Source organism: Halichoerus grypus, chromosome 11 (genome assembly GCF_964656455.1).
Source record: "Halichoerus grypus chromosome 11, mHalGry1.hap1.1, whole genome shotgun sequence".
Classification (NCBI taxonomy): Eukaryota; Metazoa; Chordata; class Mammalia; order Carnivora; family Phocidae; genus Halichoerus; species Halichoerus grypus.
In genome coordinates this window covers 5455080-5474588 of record NC_135722.1, presented here as the reverse complement: position 1 = coordinate 5474588, position 19509 = coordinate 5455080, and the positions used below count along the sequence as shown (strand labels likewise).

Genomic DNA, 19509 nt, shown 5'->3' with positions numbered 1-19509 from the left:
TGTGCCCCACAATCAAGATGAGGTCTGGCACCTTCTGAATTGTATAGTCAGTTCCTTTTGCAAAGTGGCAGGAAACTTTCAGGAAAATAAATGTGTCGGAAGAGATAAATACATAATCTGTATGTCAGGAGAGACCCCACATTGACCCAGACTCTTGGGAATCTCCTCATGGAATCTAACTTTGGTCAAGTAACCAAGAGTGAGGGTGGCCAGTCTCCCAGTGGCTGAGTTTTTCCTCCCCTGTGGGTCAACGTGTTTACGAATAGGTAACTTCCACGTTCTTCCCAACCATGTGGCTGTTACTGAGTGATAAAGGAGCCTTAAGAAACAGGCTGGGGTGGGGGCGCCTGGGCGGCTCAGTTGGTTAAGCGTCTGCCTTTGGCTTGGGTCATAATCCCAGGGTCCTGGGATCGAGTCCCACCTCAGGCTCCCTGCTCAGTGGGGAACCTGCTTCCCCTCTGCCTGCGGCTCCCCCTGCTTGTGCGCTCGCTCGCTCTCTCTCTCAAAAAATTAAATCTTAAAAAAAAAAGCTGGGGTTTGTTTCGTTTTGTTTGTTTTTAATGAGATAGATTTTTAATATCCCTGTCTTACTGTAGATGGATGGAGAAGGGCTGCTTAATGAGGAATTGCCAAATTGCTGGGAGTGTCCAAAGTGCTACCAGGAGGACAGCTCGGAGAAAGCCCAGGTAAGGGAGCTTTTTCCAGACTGCCCTGGAGAAGAAAGGAAATGCTGGGCTTGGGGGATGGCTAGAATACGTTTGCCTTTGCAACTTTATTCACATGGTTTTTCTGACCCACAGAGATTATTTTGTATTGTGTATGATATCTTTCCCCCCGCTTTGGTTAATTTTTTTTTTTCTTTTGTTTGAGTTTTTAATGTTTGGGTTTTTTTTTTTATTACTGAATACTGTTCCACTTGGAGTCTGCAAATTGCTGAGGTCCTTTTACACTCTGGGACCCTAAAAAAAGAGGCAGCACAGGTGGGTTATTTGAGGAAGGCAGTGAGGCGAGCACAGTTGCTCCTGAGGAATGAAACTAGAAGGAAGGCAGTGACCTGAGGCAGTGGGTAAGTACAGTGGTGTGCTGGAGTTTCCAGTTAAGCAGGCTCACATTTTTGTCCTCTTCACCTTTGTGGCCTTGCAGAAAGCCCTGCCCATGTGCCCAAACATGTCCTACAGAGGTAGCCCCTCCCTGTAGGGGGACCAGTGCCATGACCTTGGCCCTGAGTAGTGGAGGTTGCTGGCCCAGTGGGTAATGCTAAAGGGCCAAAAGGACTCTGGTTACTCAGACCAGCAAGAACAAGACCTGTTGAGGGCACATGCGGAGGAGGCAGCTGGCCTAGTGGCAGCCATCCAGGCCCCAGTGGTCTCCCCTGGGTCCATTGCACAGGAGTAGAGACAAGTTTCCTTATCTTCTTTCTATTTCTTCCCACTTGGGCACTGAGGTAGTTGAATTTTCAGTCTGTCTTGGGAGTGCAGGGATTTAGAGTTGACTAGTGCTGAAGTTCTCCTTACCTCAAGTTCTTATACTGGAAGCTTTTACATAAAGTTTTCTTCATTGGCAGCAGCGGCAGCGGGGGTAGTGGTGGGTGTTTGCCTCCCTCCTGTAACAGATGGGCTGACAGATGCTGTGTTTTAGGGTTACCTTCTTGAATTGTAAAAGCCGGCATCCAAAAGGTGGTCATTCCCTTCCAACCGTAGTGCTCTAAGAAGGTATAGAGGAAAGGGAGCGGGGCTTGTTGCTGAGGGACAGAAACTGTCTCCTTGAGGAAAATGTGAACCACTGCTCGCTGATCCCTAGTGGAACACTGGTTCAGCATCATCACGGCAAAGTCACAGTGGGCTCCAGGAAGAGACAAGTGGCCTAGGATGAGGTTGTGGGCCTTTGTGGAACGTTGGCTTCACTGAACCCAACCCAGATTCCTCTTCTTCATCCAGCGCAGATGCCTCTGAAGCATTGCAGTTCCTCACAGAGGTTCTCGTTCTCTGCTTTATCTCCCGTGCAGTTGCTCTCTAGGGATAGGGTGGGGTACGGAGTGGAAGCAGCAACCTGGTAGAGTCCATCTAAGACACTGGTGGAGCTAAAGTGGTGTTCACTGCTGTCAGATTCTGTGTCCTGGTTGAAATGGCATCTGTACGCTGCTTTTCTTCTACCACAAGCATCTACCATCAGAAGCATCTCCAGGGTGAAGGAGCTAAATTAGAGACAGAATTAAAAATGGTCAGATTGCATAGGGGTAAAGTTGTGGCCTCTTTAAAGGATATCTTTATCCAGGGAATTATAATCCCAAAATTTGGGGCAAGAGATGCATAAGGTGGGCTGTGGAATCATGCAGCCCAAATTTGGATCTCACTCCTCTATACTTGGACACAAACCTTTGTGTTACAGGTAGATTTCCCAAGTGACCTATTTTAAGGGTTTGTTCTGTAATCAGCTTTCTCCAGCACAGACTTGAGCTCAGTTGCCGATCCAGCAGATTGCAGACTCTGAGGAAGTGACCACCCTGTAGCCTGCAGCTACCCCTTTCAGCATAGAAGAGCAGCGATCTGTCTTCTTTCGAGTCTCCTGAGAGCAACCATGAGGCTCACGTAAATTTAGAGGGTTTTGGAGAAAGGCGCTGACGGGGCTTTTGGGGGCCTGTTTTGCAGAAGCGGAAAATGGAAGAGAGTGATGAAGAAGCCGTGCAAGCCAAAGTCCTGCGGCCCCTGCGGAGCTGCGACGAGCCCCTCACACCCCCGCCTCACTCACCCACTTCCATGCTGCAGCTCATCCATGACCCAGTCTCCCCCCGGGGTATGGTGACTCGGTCATCCCCTGGGGCTGGCCCCAGCGACCACCACAGTGCCAGCCGCGATGAGCGCTTCAAACGGCGGCAGTTGCTGCGGCTGCAGGCCACAGAGCGCACCATGGTACGGGAAAAGGAGAACAATCCCAGCGGCAAAAAGGAGCTGTCTGAAGTTGAGAAAGCCAAGATCCGGGGATCGTACCTCACTGTCACGCTGCAGAGGCCCACCAAAGAGCTCCACGGGACCTCCATTGTGCCCAAGCTGCAGGCCATCACGGCCTCCTCTGCCAACCTTCGCCATTCCCCCCGTGTGCTAGTGCAGCACTGCCCAGCCCGAACCCCCCAGCGTGGGGATGAGGAGGGGCTGGGGGGAGAGGAGGAGGAAGAGGAGGAGGAGGAGGAGGAAGATGACAGTGCAGAGGAGGGGGGTGCAGCCAGGCTGAATGGCCGGGGCAGTTGGGCTCAGGATGGAGACGAAAGCTGGATGCAGCGGGAGGTCTGGATGTCTGTCTTCCGCTACCTCAGCCGCAGAGAACTTTGTGAATGTATGCGAGTGTGCAAGACGTGGTATAAATGGTGAGCAGGGATACAGGGATCAGGAATAGGGGTACGGGAGTAGGTGGCAGGTTTTCCATATGAGAACTGCATGTGTCTTGGCATCTGGAGGCTTGCTGGGTCCCCAAGGACTGAATCAACTCAGTCTGTTCCCTAGATAGTGGGTCCTGTTAAAGATGTGGCCATTTGTGCCTACAGGTGTCCTCGGGGAAATTTGGCCCTTTGCTTCCTCTCCCTGCTCCATATTTTCCCGTTTCTCTTTACTGGATATATGAAACTGATTTAGGGGATGTATTTGTACAGTTTGTGCTAAAACTTGAGTCATTAGTTTTCCCCCCTCAAGTAACCTGTACTCATCACAGTTGTTGAAGAGCGTGTGCTGTGCCAGTCACTCCTGTTGCTGGTGACACAGATGACCGCTCTTAAGCTGCTGCCTCAGTTACCTCTCCATCTGCTGAAAGAGGTGGACATGCTTTTCAAAAAATGTGAATGTGTTCACAGTTTTCCAGTTTTTATTCTTATGCCCTAAGTCTGGACCAGAATTCCTTTCTCTAGGAAGCAGAGTCCAGTTTTGAAGCTTCCTGAGACTTATTCATCCTTCCTAATGAGACCTACCGTTCCTTCTCAAGCTCAACAGTAAGACACTTGGGGGGGGGGAAAGTCCCTCGAGATGATGAACAAACGTTTCCATAGGGCATTAATTTTTCCCGTGGTTTCTAGACCCTAGGACATATCATATCCTTTGTATCTGGGTCAAGCCCAGTTACAGTAGTTCTCAAAATGTGATGCTCAGACCACTGGTGGACCACTGGCATTACCTGGGATCTTGTTAGAAATGCAGATTCTCAGGGCCCGTTTCAGTACTTCTGGGTCAGAACCTTTGGGGGTGGGGCCAGGCAATCTGTTTTTAACACGTTTTCCAGGGGCTTCTGATACATGTTAAAGTCTGAGATTCACTGCTCTATCATAAGCAGCTTGTTTTTGCCATACAAGTCTCATGTGCCATTGGTGAAATATTTTCAGTCTTTAAATAAAGACCTCATTCTTTGCAAACGCGAGTTTATTTCCCAAATCTGAATTAATATGTGATCTACCCAAATTGTCCTAATATTTTCTCTTTGTAGGGCTAGCGGGCCTGCCTGGCTCTATCTCTCAGTTTCCAGGCCAAGTCACATAAGACTCGTATTATGTGCTGTCTCCCCTTCCCCTGCTGACCAGACTCTGAGCCAGGCTTGGGGGCAAGGGCTGTAAAATATTAAACAGAAGCCTGCGTGTTACACTGCTGTTTGTGGCCTATGGACTGTAGACTGCAGTGGAAAGGCAGGCCTTTCCCTTCCAGTTCTGGTCTGGACTGGAGCAGAAAATAAAAAGATAGCACTGAAGAAACCCAAGACAGGGAGAAGACTCTCCTGGCCTGATGGTGAAGAGCCTCTTTCGGCCTGATACAGTAATGGGCCCTGTACAGCTTAAGGCAGGTTGGATTGTATATGTGCCGAGGAACGCCCGGCATCCCAGGCGGCTGGGCTTGACTGACAAGGGAGAGAATGGAGGCAAGCCTAAGGCTTCAGGCAGTAAGAAGTCAAATTTTTTAATACTTCCTTCTACAAGCTTTGGTGGGAGCCATACTTTAATACAAATGAGGGGTTATAGTATATTGTTTGCTGTGTGTTCCTAACAATTGTGTTCTCAGCCCTTCCAGAGCAAATCGGTGAACTGGTCAAGTTATCCACTACTTACCCTGTAGGGTTGCAGTAAAAGACAAGCCCTTTTCTCTGAGGCAAAACAAAGAACCCGGGGCGTGGTACTTGTCTGCTTGTAGAAGAGCCTAACTAGCAGGTGGCTCTCCGCGAGCTCTGCTTCTCCCAGAAGCCCATAGCACCCTTTGATGGGAGCTCCTCTGACAAGGGGTACCGGGTTATTGATGGCCAGTTCTCTCTCCTTCTATCACAGGTGCTGCGACAAGAGACTTTGGACAAAAATTGACTTGAGTAGGTGTAAGGCTATTGTACCCCAGGCTCTCAGTGGTATCATCAAGAGGCAGCCAGTCAGCCTTGACCTCAGTTGGACCAACATCTCCAAGAAACAACTGACGTGGCTCGTCAACAGGCTGCCAGGTGAGCAGGCAGGGAAGGCTGGCTCTAGGAAGTGCTGCTTTAAATTGCTTTAGGGCAGGGTGCCTGGGTGGCTCAGTCGGTTGAGCAAATGCCTTCAGCTCAGGCCATGATCTCGGGGTCCTGGGATCGAGTCCTGCATCAGGCTCTCTGCTCAGTGGAGAGCCTACTTCTCGCTCTCCCTCTGCTTGTGCTCTCTCTCTCTGTCAAATAAATAAAATCTTAAAAATAAAATTGCTTTAGGGCAATATCGGGCAGCAGTCCCATGCCATTGTCATCTTCCTGCTTATTAGCAAGGGCTTCACGTAGGGCCCTCTAACTGCCAGTCCCCAAGGCACCACTCCAGACTAACTGGACTAGTCAGTTATCACCCGGACAGCAAAGACCATGAATCTTGTTGGCACAGCCACTGCAAAGATTTGAGTATGACACTGCCATGATTGGCCCCTTAGAATGCCTTCTTCCCCTCAGCATTTTGAGGTCTTAGGAAGACAGGAAGTCACTCACACTTACTATATTACTCTGGTAGGAACTAAGCAATTGGTTTTACCACCAAAGCTGGAAAACGTAATAGAGTGTATGGTTGGTTCCTTCCGTTGTAGGACTGAAGGACCTCCTCCTCGCAGGCTGTTCCTGGTCTGCCGTGTCTGCCCTCAGCACCGCCAGCTGCCCCCTCCTCAGGACCCTTGATCTTCGGTGGGCAGTGGGAATCAAGGACCCTCAGATTCGGGACTTGCTGACTCCACCGGCTGATAAACCAGGTATGCTCTGGGCCTGACTTCTCTGTGTTCGTCTTAGGGTGGCTTTGTCTTTTGACAGACGGTCTCAGAAACTAAAGAAGTGTCCGAAATGATGCTGTGGATGAGTGCAAATGGAGAACAGAGTGATGGGCTGTGTGTAAGTGCAGGTTAGCTATTTACAGCCGTCTACCTGCCTGCAGGCAAAGGAGGGAATCGTCTTAGGGGGTGCTGGAGTTTGGGACCCAGATAGTGTTATCGTGAGGAAGTCTGGGAAGTCTTCATGGTTGAGGTGGGACATTAAAAGCTGTTTGCGTTGTGGCCTAGAAAAGTGTGGGAGTGTGGAGAGGGGTGGAGCGTTCCACACATACCCTTTCGCTGTGTAAATGAGGCATAATCTAGCAGCTGGGAAGAAAGAAAACGTGTCTGGTTTCCTAGAAACTGCCCCCACACCCCGCTCACTGCCTGCAGGCAGGACTGGGTGTGGGCAGTTCTGCTTAACCCCTGCAAGGAGGTCTGGCTAGGAAGGAGCTGAAGCTGCCTGCAGCTTTGGAGCTGGACTAGAGGTAAGTTTTGACCTAGGCTCTTTCCTTGCCTGTGCAGGTCAGGACAATCGCAGCAAGCTCCGGAACATGACTGACTTCCGGCTGGCAGGCCTTGATATCACGGACGCCACGCTTCGCCTCATCATTCGTCACATGCCCCTCCTTTCTCGACTCGACCTCAGTCACTGCAGCCACCTGACAGATCAGTCCTCCAATCTGCTCACCGCTGTTGGGTCTTCCACTCGCTACTCCCTCACAGAGCTCAACATGGCAGGTACGCCGCTGTGACGTTTCATGACAGACAGTGCCCTGTGCCTCCTGAAGGGCTCAGCCCTCCCTGGAGCTTGACCAGTAAAACAGAGAACCTGGGTCTGTTTGAACTGAATTGTTTCCTCATATCTGGACAAGGACACGGATTTCTCTCTCTTTTCACTGATTGGGGGATGGAGGCCTCAGGTAGTTGTCAGGTGCCTGCGGGCGTGGCCATTGCCGGCTGCAGTTTGGTCAGCCTTGTGGAGCAGCGAGTGGGGCGTCAAGGGGCACTTCTGGTCTCTGAGCCAGGTAGTTACGAGACAAAGAGGGCTTTTGCTTAGCGTTTTAAGGGAAAGAGCTGGGAACTGGGTGGCGGAGGCAGGCTCCTGTGGATGCGTGTGCACAGCATTGTCCTCATGCTCACTGTCCTCACAGGTTGCAATAAATTGACAGACCAGACCCTGATCTACCTACGGCGCATCGCCAATGTCACCTTGATCGACCTTCGAGGATGCAAGCAGATCACTCGAAAAGCCTGCGAGCACTTCATCTCAGACTTGTCCATCAACAGTCTCTACTGCCTGTCTGACGAGAAGCTGATACAGAAGATCAGCTAAAACACACGCAGCCCAGACTGCACAGGAAACCGATCTTCCCCTGACTCCCCAGCCAGGAGAGCCTCTCTCCCCGACCCTGCACGGGCTCTGAGGCCAGCGTCACACTCCCTCTCTGCTCTCTTGTCCCTTGAGCCCTTCCCCTGCAGGCGGGGCAGAGAGGGTGGTAGACACCAGGCTTACCTGCCTGCTCCTCTCCCTCCTGAGGAGAAAGGAGTAGAAAATTGATCCGAATCCAAGGGGAAAGCACAGGCTGCGTGCTGTCAAGGTGCCTGCTCGCTTGCTCACCTGCCCACCCGCCTGCTCGCTCACCGGCCAGGAGGCCGGGCTCTCAGTCTGGGGTGTCTGTGCAACCGTCATCTGTGCGGGGCCCGGGGGCCCTTCTCCCCATCCATGGTCCCCAGCCGTGCCTGGTTCTGAGCAAATTTCCAGGGAAGAAAGCGGCCCTGTCTCCGTGGCCAGGTTCTCCTTGTGGTGTCCAGTGCGTGTCTCTCCTCCACCACACTCTCCCGGCTTATGCAGGAGGGGCCGGCAGCCCCAGGAAGGCCAGACCCATGCCGATCATACTGGTGCTGTTGAGGTGTATAAAACCTCTCATCCGTGTCCATGCTCTCCCCCTTCCTTTAGCTTGATCCTGTCCAATGCTCGTGGTAGTTCACGTAATGAGGTTACCCCACCCCAGACTTGCCTGCTAGTCTCTATGAGGTCCTTGTTGCACTTATTGGGGTTGAAGCTCTTCAGAGGAGCTGGAACTGTGTACCCCAGGGACACCCCCATTTTATTGCTTCCTAGGCAGATTCTGAGACAGGCACCATCTCCTTGTTCCCCTCCCTCTTTAGCCTCCCACTGCCCATTCCACATGTCCCTCCTTCCTGCCTGGACAGGGCTTTCCCAGGATGTGTGTCCTCAGAGGGAGCAGCTGATCTCCCCGAGCTGGGGAGAGCAGAGAACTTGGCTCCCCACTGCCTCCCAGCAGGCTCTGGGCCTCCGGGGTAGTGTAGCCCCCAGAGCCCAGCCTGTGTTCAGCCCCAGTGGCTCACTGATCTGGCACCTTGTGGCGGGGTGGGGGGGAGGGGGGTCCTGCTTTGAAGCCAGTCACCTGCCCTCTGCCTGTAGCCGTGGAAGGGGGTGTGCATGTGCCTCTGTGTGTGTGGCTGAGTGTGTTACACGTGTGTGTGGAGGGAGGGAGGGAGGGGAGCATGGTGTCTCCCACTCCACCGCCCTGTGTTGAGCCCCATCAGCTGCCCCCTTTTACTTTGCATTGAACGGCCTGTCCAAAGATCCTCTCTCTAGGGCAGCAGAGAGCTTTTTGCACTTTAAAAAAAAAAAAAAAGAAGAAAAAAAAAGGAAAGAAAGGTCGGAATTTCTTTTGGGTCAATATTTAAGTGTGTGAGGAGATGCTCAATAGCAGCAGCCTGTGGCGAGAGCTTGTAAGTGATAGCGCGGATTTGCACTCTGCTCCCCATCTGTGAGGATAGCGATAGCACAACCTTGCCCCGCCTTCTCGTCCTCCAGCCCCCTCCCTTCCTGGCCCCTTTCCTGCAGCCCAGTCTCAGGCTCTCCTCCTCCTGAAACCCTGCGGGGGAGGGGAAGGAGCCCAGGCACCAGGGGTCTGAAGCGTGAGCCGCCCTGAGGAGAGACGCCAACTGCACACTTGCCACTTCCAAAGCAATAGAGGCAGAGGGGATCCCTCTTTGCCACCTAGCCCAGCTTTGACCCTGGCATTGACTGGCCTCCTAAGAAAACTGGGTCCTGGGAAGGGGTGGCATTGTGTCTGTTTCTTCCAATCTGCTGATTCTCTTGGCTGCACCTTAAAAGCAGCAGTCTGCTCCCGTGACCCTCTGCCCCTTCCATTGGTCTCCAGGCCCCAGTGACCTGGGGCTGAAACTTTGAGGAAATGCCAGTGACTTATTCCAGAGTGCCTCAGTTAGGGGAACTTCTCTGTAAAGAACCCTGGGTATTGAGCAAAAACCTTATTAATATTATTGTTAATGACCTATAATTGGAAGCTTCCTGCCTTTTTTTGGTTGCTCCTGTGGAAAGTACTGAAAAGATTGTTTCATTTTGTTGTCTTTTTATAAAAGGGGAGGTGGAGAGACCCCTTCAGAGCAGGGATTGTGCCGGGAGAGTGCCTCTGACTTTGGGACATTTCATCCACAGAAGTTTCCAAGCTGATGGTTTGGTTGGGGGGGGAGGGGGGTTTTATTTTCGTTTGTTTTTGGTTTGGAAAAACAAGCATTTTTACCGCGCACGTAAATTGGTCAGCAGGAAAGGGAGCCCAGGAGTGGCAGCAGATGGACCTATGCCCTTGCTGGGTTTCCTTTTTCTCTAGGACTGTGAGGGGGGGAAATGGTTTTTAGAGGTGAGGGTTGGTCCGCGTGGAGGAAAGAAATGTCTCTGGGGACAGAGGATCCCGGGAGTCCCATCACATTTCCCGCAATCTGCTCTGAGATGTGGCCTTGCCAGGAGAGCCTGCCCTCCTCAGACTGCAGGGCCAGACACCCCGCCTCCATCTTTCCAAGCACCGGGGCGAAAAACCACAAAGGAAAGGAAGAAAATTTATATATATATAATATAAAATCACTTGGTGATTAAAAAAATAACTGCTCCATAAATAAAACTCCTAAAGTCACTATGTTTAAAGGGTTTGGTTGTGTTTTTTTTGTTTTTGTTTTTCGGAGAAATATTGTAAATATATATTTTTTGTTGCTGATTTAGAGTCAATCTCCAATGTTGTGCTAAAAATTTTAAATTAAATGTAAGCATTAAGGGGGCAAGTCCTGCTATCTCAGTTGACACATTGGGGTTATTTTGGGCCAGGGAAGGAGGGAAGCTAGTTGGACTTTCGTTTTCTAAACGTTCTCCACTATTGGTTTTAGAAAGAGCAAGGACATCTTTCCTCTGACACATGGGAATGGGAGATATTTGTGTAATAAAATTTTTAAAAGACAAAAAAAGAAATAGCCTCCAATGGGAAATATTTTGATTTGGGTTTTGGGTTCTGGGTGGGGTTTTTTTTTTTTTTTCTTTTCTTTTTTTTTTTTTTTTTTTAATAAAAAGGCTTTAAAAACAACCAAAAACAAAACCTTTTCTGCCTTGGTGTGTGTGTGCGTGAGAGTGTCAGGTCATGCAGGCTCCGATGCTGGAGGCCAAGGCTAAGGGTTGCCTGCTTCATTCCTCTGAGCAGAAGCAGCAGAACTGCCACGTCTGTACTACTTGCCTTGCCTTTTTTTTTTTTTTAATGTCAAAAAGCATTACCTGCTTCTAGAAACATCATGCATTTTACTTGATCAAGGTGAACTTTTTAACGGATGTACAAATGTGATTACCTGATTCCCTGAAGTCCCCATCCCCCTCCCATGGTGCTATGCTGAGAAGGCCTGGGGATTTCTAATCTTGCCATCCCTGGAGATTTAAGGCCAACCTCCATCCGCTAAAGCTGCAAAACAGGCCCCTTTGAGAGTGCCTGCTCAAGGTCACTGAGCAAGGTCTGGACCAGACAGGCAGGCTCCAGTCAGCATTTGTCCCACCACATCTTGCTGCTTCTCATCACTTGGCTTGTTGAGTACAAGTTTGCAGCTGGTAGATCAGTATGCTAGGTGCCAGCCGACTACCACCTCAGCCCTGATGGCAGCATCTCGGGAGAGCTGAACTCCCATCTGGGAGGTCCTGAGTAGGCTTCCACCACTACCTTCAAGGGAGCGGGGAATCCCTGCCCATCCTACTCCCAAGGCTGACAGTGAAGGACCATCTCCAGCTCTGCACATTCTAGAAGGACAGGGTCTCAGACAGGAGTTAGTTGATTTCATGTTGGTTTCTTGAGGATGGATATGGATGTGGTGGTGTTTGGATGTTGCCAGGGAAGGAAGGAAGAGTGTCAGTTTTGCATCCTAACTATCTCAGAAACCCATCTGCCTCTCGGTTACCTCATCTCTGCCACCCTACTCAAAGCCACCATTGTCTGGAACCTTGACCACAGCAAGAGCCCTGAGTGCCTCCCAGCCTCCAGTCCAACCCCTGTCCTCCATGATGGCAGCCAGAACATTTTTCTTTAAAAGACAGATTTGAGGGGCACCTGAGTGGCTCAGTTGGTTAAGCGTCTGCCTTCAGCTCAGGTCATGATCCCAGGGCCTTGGGATCGAGCCCCGCATCAGGCTCACCGCTCAGCAGAGAGCCTGCTTCTCCCTCTCCCTCTGCCTGCCACTCTGCTCTCTATCTCTCTGTCAAATAAATAAATAAAATCTTAAAAAAAAAAAAAAAAAGACAGATTTGACTACTTTGCTTAAAACCCATTAGTGTGTTTCTCAGGACAAAGGCCTCAAGCTTCCTCACTCACCATTTGCCCCTCCTACTCCTCTCCACCCATACCTAACTTTCTTTGAGTCCCACCCTCTCTGGGCCTTTGCTATTTCCTCTGCTAAGTACCCCTGCCTCAGTTTACTTGTTGCTTTCCTCCGGGAAACCATCTCCCATCCTGTCCAAGACTAGTCCTATGCTCCCATGGTACCCTATTGCCTTTTAGGACACTAAGGTCCTCTTCCCAGCTAGTGGGAAGCTCCACGAGGACAGAGATCAGTCTGTGTTGCTCCCCACATCATCCCCAGCAGCAGGTGCAGAGCTTAGCACCTAATAGGTGATGTTCCCAGTAGCTCGGATCCCCAGAGGCCCATCCTTCCCCAGTGCAGTCAGTCTGTTGCCACCTTCTCAAAACTCACTTTTTCCATTACCTCATACAACTTTACGCTTCTTTCTTGTGCTCATGCTACCAGCCTCTTTGTGGGTGGGGTGGGGGCTCTATCCAATCTAACCTGCATTCAGCTATGAATTAATCTTCCTAAGGCGCACACAAAAATCTTAAGTAATCCTCCAGGGTCATACCTAAACTCAGTAAACTCATCCTGCCACTGGCATTTGTAAAATGGCACATGGTAGGTGCTTCTAAGAGGACTTGGATGACACATTTGTGGTCCCCAGGCTTGCTGTGGTTTTCTTTGGGTTTGTTTGTTTTTAAGTATTTATTTATTTGAGAGAGAGCACGAGCGGGGTGAGGGGCAGAGGGAGAAGCGGACTCCCTGCTGAACGGGGAGCCCAATGCGGGGCTCGATCCCAGGACGCCGGGATCATGACCTGAGCCAAAGGCAGACACTCCACCGACAGAGCCACCCAGGCGCCCCAGGCTTGCTGTGTTCAGGATGTGCTACCCTCACTACAACTATGGACATTTTCCTTCAAACCTCTTCCTCCAAAAGCCCTTCCATTTCCCTTCCACCCAAAATGGAATAACCTGTCATTCTGTGCCTTTTGTAGGCAACAACAGTGTAGTAAAAGCAGCAGGCACCCGAGGCACTGCGGTGGCTCAGTCGGTTAAGCGTCTCCCTTCAGCTCAGGTCATGATCTCAGGATCCTGGGATCGAGCCCCGAAGCGGGCTCCCCACTGAGCAGGGAGTCTGCTTGTCCCTCTGCCCCTCCCCCCACTCAGTTATCTCTCTCTCTCAAATAAATAAAATCTTTTAAAAAAAATAAGGTGAGGAACTGACATGGATATTGAACTTAGCTGAAGTGCCTTGGCTAATAAAACCAACCTTAAGGCTGGCCCCAGAGTCAGTCCTATCCACCTGGCTCCCTAGGCTCTCTGTGTACACGTGATGACATTTCATTCACACGCCAGCCCAGGGGGCAGGTGCCTTCGTTCTACAGATGACGAAGCCAAGGCTCAGAGAGGTGAAGCAAGGGCTCTAGGGTCAGCGGCCCAGCTGGGATGTATGCGAACACTAGGCCAGGGCCTACAGCCTTTACCCCAGCTCTCCCATGCCCTGCTGAGCATCCACCCGTCTCCCATGGCTCCTCCAACTCCTTGAGGGTGGGGCTAGCCTTAGCTAGCTCAACCTCCCGCTTCATCTGTTCCAGGAATGGTGGGATAAGGACATTTACTGAGCATAATGAAAGGTGGGTGTTATGGGAGGGGGAGGCAGGACCTAAATCATAGGTAAGTGACCCATAGCATTACAGGGCCCTGCTCTCAGAAGGACCCCACACTCAGCTTAATGCTCTGCTATCGCCATCTTGAAATGTTCTTCTTTTTTTTATTGTGAAATTCTTCCCCGCATTTCATTTGCAGCATATGTACGTGTAGCTAGTCTTGGTGGGGAGGAACAATCCTAGCTCTCCCCTTCCCTCCCAGCCAGCTCTGTACTAAGTGCCATTTGGAAGGCCAGCAGCAGAGCAGGCCTGCCACTTACTGGCTGGGGAGACCCATCCTACATCCACCTTTCCAGGTGCCCAGGCCCAGAAGGAAAGCTCAGCATTGACACCCAAGTGCGCAGAAACAGTGAGAGCAGGCACTCCAAGTCAGGAGCACCTGGGTTTGCTCTCGGCCCGGCGCTGTCACCCAGCTTCTGCCTCCGCCACCTGCCGATTCCAGAGTTACAGGGGGCAGGAAGGTCCAGCTGCCGTCGCCCCAGGGTGTGTCCTGAGAGTGCTAGGATGGCAAGACAGAAGGACAGAAGCAGAAAGAGACAGACACAGAGAGAAAACACCCCAAAAGATCCAGAAAAGGAAAGGGAGAGAAAGGGAGAGGGGAGAGAGGAGAGAAAAGAGGCCATAGAGGACGCCTAGAGGGAGATGCAAGGGAGGCCCACATACTTCACGTGTGACAGCCACTCAGAAAGCCACTTCTCCCAGGCCACCACTGCACACACAGTATCTCCCTTAATTCTCAAAGCAATCCCGTGAGGTCAGGCTGGAGGGCAAGGGAAAGAAAGGCAAGGCTCAAAAAGGTTCAGTCATTTGGCTGGGCAGTAACCCAGCCTGGGCAGTAGGAAGTGGCACTAGCCTTTGACCCCAGGTCTTTTCCCCAGGTCCTCCCTCTCCCCGACACAGCAAGTACCACTGGCCACAGCATGAGGCCCGGGGGGGCTACGAGACCACGCTTCGGACACTCACAGGCGGGCCTGAGGCGCCAAGAAACAAACGCTCTCTGTGCGAACACAGACGGTTCTAGCGCCAGGCGGAGCCGGGGGCGCCGGGGCGCACGCGCGCTAGAGACGACCGGGTGCGGGACGCCGCGGGGGCGGGGCGGGGGCGGGGCCTGGGGCGGGGCCGGGGCCACGGTCCGTGGGGCCACAAGCGGGGGCCCGGGCCCGGCTAAGGCTCTCTCTGAGGCGGAAAGGGAGGCAGGGGCCGCGGGGCAGTGCGGGGACTGCGTGACCTTCCGGAGGGTTCCAAGGAGAGGCGCTGCTCCGGAAAGTGGGTCGGGCGGAGCCAGCTGTCTGGAAGCCCGGCCCGGGACTGTGGGCGGGTGCCTGGAGCCAAGGGCCACGAAGGGCCTTGGACTGTGCGGGTGGGAGCGGAGGACCGGCGTCCCGGAGAGTGGAGCCTCCCGGATACTAGAGCCCTTTCCTCCCTCAGGGCCTTCGCATTTAACTTCCTGTTCCACATGCCCGAAAAACTCTTTTCCATGCCCCGAACAAAAGCTGTTTCCCTCCCATCCTTCTGGCTCTGGCAAAAACGCCCCTCCTTGGAGATTTCCCTGACTTCACCTGAGAAGGCTCCTGGCTTTTTTTTTTTTTTAAAGATTTTATTTATTTATTTATTTTAGAGAGAGTGTGTGCATAAGCGGGGGGGGGGGGGGCAGAGGAGGAGGGAGAGGGACAAGCAGACCAGGAGGAGGACGGAGCCGGTCCTGGGGCTGGGTCCCACGACCTGAGCGGAAACCAAGAGTGTCCCCCATCCCCCACCCCGCTCCCTGCATAACCGACTGAGCCACCAGGCGCCCCTCCTGGCTCTTATAATAACTTGTCACCTGCCTCATAAGGATGTTTTGAGCATTAAATCAGATCATCTGGGTTCTAGCAACAGTGCCCTGCACATACTGAGAACACAATAAATGTCAGTGGTTATTATTATGTGTATTTTGCCTGTAAGTTCACTGTTTGTCTCTCCCTGTGTTGGATCCCCAAGGCCAAGCACCAGCGCCTAGCATGTAGTAGGAGCTCAACAAATATTGTTGGATGAGTGAGGGAGTGAATGAGGTCAACTGCTGGCATCCCAGCCAGAGCCTGGCACCGTCTAAGCCCCAGACATCAGAGGGGTAGCTGTCCGTGTTAGGCAGAAGTTTCTCCCCGTCAATCCGGACAACCCTGGTGAGGCCAGGGAAGCCCCCAAGCTTATCCTCCTGGATCTTCAAAGCCTAGGAGGCCCCAGCAGGAGGGAACTGGCACTCCTGGGTCTGGGCACATGTCAGTCCTCATCCCCAGCCTCACTCATGCTTACCCACACACAATGTCAAGTTCAAGACTTTCCCCGTCTGTCCCCTGCCCTCCCTGACCCTTCTCCAACCCTTCCCCTGACCCCCTTCTTCTGAGCACCCACCTCCTTACAGTATAGCTCTTGCCAGCTTAATTGGAGGTATACTTTTAGAGGTCTTCTTTACAGGACTGGGCCACCACTAAATCCTGTTTCTCTTTGGGAGCCTAACTTTGTGCCAGGCACCATGCTGGGTGTGAGGAATGATGCAGTGACCGCAGCAAACAGAGGCACCAAGGGAGAGCCCCCTGAGCAGGAACCCCTCAGCCGAAGAGACACACAGTGAACAGGAGCCCTCCTGGCCAGAAGGGAGGGGAACGACATTCCAGGCAAGGGCAGTTATAAAGTCAAAACCCCAGAGGTAGAAATGAACTTGTTGTAGTGACAGAGGGAAGACCAGATTGACCAGAAACTAAGGGGTTAGGGGAAAGGAAGATGGAGTTGAGTTAGAGAGGCAGGCAGGGGCCAGACGGTGTAGGTCTTATAGGCCACGGAAGGTGGGGGATGTCTTTCCTTAGGGCAGAGGCAATCATTGGAGGTGGGGTTTGCTTTAGGCCTGTAAAACCTGGCTAGAGGAGAGGCAGGGAGCCTAGCAAGGAGGCTGGTGCAGGATCAGCACCAGGCTGGAGGTGGTGGGACTTGGATCGGGCTTAGCAGGGCACAGTGGAAGGGTTCAGGGTCTACTTTGGAGGCAGACACACCAGGTAGTCAACATGCATGAGAATGCAGGAGAATGCGTGCGGGCAGCGGCAGGGGAGGGAAGAGAGCATTCAAGGGTGACTCCTAGGTTTTTAGAAGAAGGAGGAACCACAACTGGGATGGGTAGGTGGGAGAGAGGAGCAGGTTGGACAGGCTGGGTGGTGGGAGCAGGAGCTCTGTGTGGGATGCGTTAAGTTTGCAACACCTATTAGTCATCTGAGAGAGATGCCAGGTAGTGGTGTGTCTGCAGGTCTGCCTGCCGGACAAAGATGGGCTTCCACTTCTCCTTCACTCCCAGCATCCCAGCCAGAGGCCAACACCGTCTGGGCACCTGACAAAGGTTTGTTAACAGAAGGAATGTCTGGAGGTGCCTGGGTGGCTCAGTCATTAAGCGTCTGCCTTCGGCTCAGGTCATGATCCCAGGGTCCTGGGATCGAGCCCTGCATCGGGCTCCCAGCTTAGCGGGAAGCCTGCTACTTCCTCTCCCACTCCCCCTGCTTGTGTTCCTGCTCTCATTATCTCTCTCTCTCTCTCTCTGTCAAATAAATAAATAAAATCTTAAAAAAAAGAGAGAGAAGGAATGTCTGAAGCTACCCTCAAAGTCGAGTTTACAATCAGCCTTCCCTCAACCACCAGGGGGCAGCATCACCCCCCAAAACAGCCTCCAGGCCAGGAACTCCCCTCAACCTCTTTCCACCCAGGGCTCCAGCAGCCGCTCTCTGGGGTTCAGGGAATCAGTGAGGGCTGCCCTGGAGAAGACTCTCTCTCGAAGGACCCAGGCTTCAGGCCTGCTGGGGCCCCGGGCAGGGGTGGGGTGGGGTTTTCAGGTGGTGAGAGGAAGGTAGAACCACTTCCTGGACCAGGATGGCTGCCCTTTCGAACCCAAAGGGACAAGTTGATGAAGAAGAATTGTATTTATTTATTTGTTTGTTTGTTTATTCGTTCATTCATTCATTTATTTACTTATATTTTTTTAAAGATTTATTTATTTGAGAGAAAGAGAGAGCATGTGTGCGCACAAGCTCACAGTGGGGGGAGGGACAAAGGAAGAGGGAGAGATACTCTTTATTTATTTATGTATTTGACAGAGAGACACAGCGAGAGAGGGAACACAAGCAGGGGGAGTGGGAGAGGGAGAAGCAGGCTTCCCGCTGAGCAGGGAGCCCGATGCGAGGCTCGATCCCAGGACACTGGGATCTTGACCTGAGCTGAAAGCAGACGCTTAACGACTGAGCCACCCAGGCGCCCCAAGGGAGAGATTACTCTTAAGCTGACTCCCCGCTGAGCATGGAGCCCGAGGTGATGTGGGGACCCGATCTCATTACCCCAAGATCACAACCTGAGCTGAAACCAAGAGTCAGACACTTAACTGACTGAGCCACCCAGGCTCCCCTTATTATTATTTTTTAAGTAATCTCTACACTCAACGTGGGGCTTGAATTTACAACTCTGAGATCAAGAGTCGCATGCTCTACCGGCTGGGGCAGCCAGGTGCCCTCGGGAAGAATTTTAAAAATAAGCGCTGCTCCAGAAAACCCCAGCCAGCAGCGTGAGGCCGTAGTCAGTCCCTAAGAGTTGAAGAGTTGGGGTGGGGCGGGAGGAGGGGAGGGTAGAGGCCTCCTGTTGTGGCATCCTGTGTGCCTCGGCTCTGTTCTGCTCCAAATTCTGTGCTTGGGCCGAGGAGCTCATTCACTCACTCATTCATTCATCAAACTGTGCCTTTCTGTCAGGTCCTGTGGGGGCGCTGGGGCAAGAGGGGAACTGAGAGCCTCAGTTACAGTTGGAGACTGTATATACCTTTTTGTTTTCTTTTTTACGGCAGCATTCCCAACATCAGGATGCATTTTCCAATTGATACAAACATTTAACAAAACTTCAACCACCCCTCCCCCACCCCCAGTCAAAAACTTGAAATGATACATTTTGCAATTGATGTTGTTTTCAAATCAAGGAAGTAGGTGCTAAGTGCAGAAGTGGAGATGTACCCAGTTTGGGGTCAGGGAGTTGGGGGCGGCCCCCTGGATGAGGTGGGTCTTAAAGGATGAGCAGGAGTTAACCAGGGAAGACAGCACACAGAGTGCTTGTTGGCACAGGGAAGAACAAAGGGACAGAGGTGAGGAGGACGGATAGTCTGGTGGGGGATCCCCGGTGCAGAGAATGGCGGCGGCACAAGCAGGAGAGGGGAGCAGGGTCCACTCATTCAAGTTCCTTGACTTAAGGAACTTGCTCACCTGATCTGCTTTGAGCAGAGTGGGTGGGGACCCAGAGCCCCCCTGCACACTCCCCACTCTCAGCAGCTCCCAAAGTCCTTAGTAACTCCATCAGGTCTAGATTTGGGAGAGGTGTCTCTGGTCAGGGCCTGCATCCCGGCAGCAACTACGGGGATCCTGAGAAGTGGACAGGTTTAAGAAGATTCTCAGGCCAGACGAGAGGGTGTGGTGAGAGATTAGGCCAGGGGGCAAAGGAATTGTCAATTGTTGAGGATGATGCCTGGAGTTCTGACCTGGGTATCTGGGGGGATGGTAGTGTTGCCCACTGAGAAGGGACCTGATTATTTCTGATGTGCTCTGGTGCTGATCTCAGAAGGTAGCCTGAGAAATGCAGAGAAAGGGGCGTTCTGCTTTGCAAACGGGTCCTGGTTACTGGCCCACAAACTGGCATGAAGCTTGAGCCCCATGTGCCCAGGACTGGGAAGGGATCTTGTCATCTTGGAAAGCAGTGAAAGACTCTAGAGAGGAGCATGTTGAGATGAGATAGGGGGTGCTGCTTTGAGACACATGGATTCCCGCCCACCCCCCACCCCGAGTCCTCTCAGTACAGTGAGTTTCCCTTACCAGGCAGCACTGACACTCCTTTGTCCTCCCAGGCTGAGAGAGGTTCGATTCCATGTTGTGGAATCATGATGAT

At 52.1% G+C, this 19509-nt stretch overlaps 1 protein-coding gene across 4 annotated transcripts in view; it reads left to right on the top strand.

Moving 5' to 3' along the window:
• The window catches only part of KDM2A (lysine demethylase 2A), a 111521-nt gene extending 101279 nt beyond the window's left edge, over positions 1–10242 (top strand). For all 4 annotated transcript variants that reach the window (XM_078057737.1, XM_036067513.2, XM_078057738.1 and 1 more), the window contains 6 exons: positions 597–686; positions 2649–3361; positions 5291–5454; positions 6054–6212; positions 6792–7007; positions 7421–10242. In XM_078057737.1, the coding sequence (XP_077913863.1) occupies positions 597–686; positions 2649–3361; positions 5291–5454; positions 6054–6212; positions 6792–7007; positions 7421–7602 (1524 nt within the window). In that variant the 3' untranslated portion in view covers positions 7603–10242. The remainder of the gene's footprint in view (positions 1–596; positions 687–2648; positions 3362–5290; positions 5455–6053; positions 6213–6791; positions 7008–7420) is intronic.
• Positions 10243–19509: the final 9267 nt, after the last annotated feature.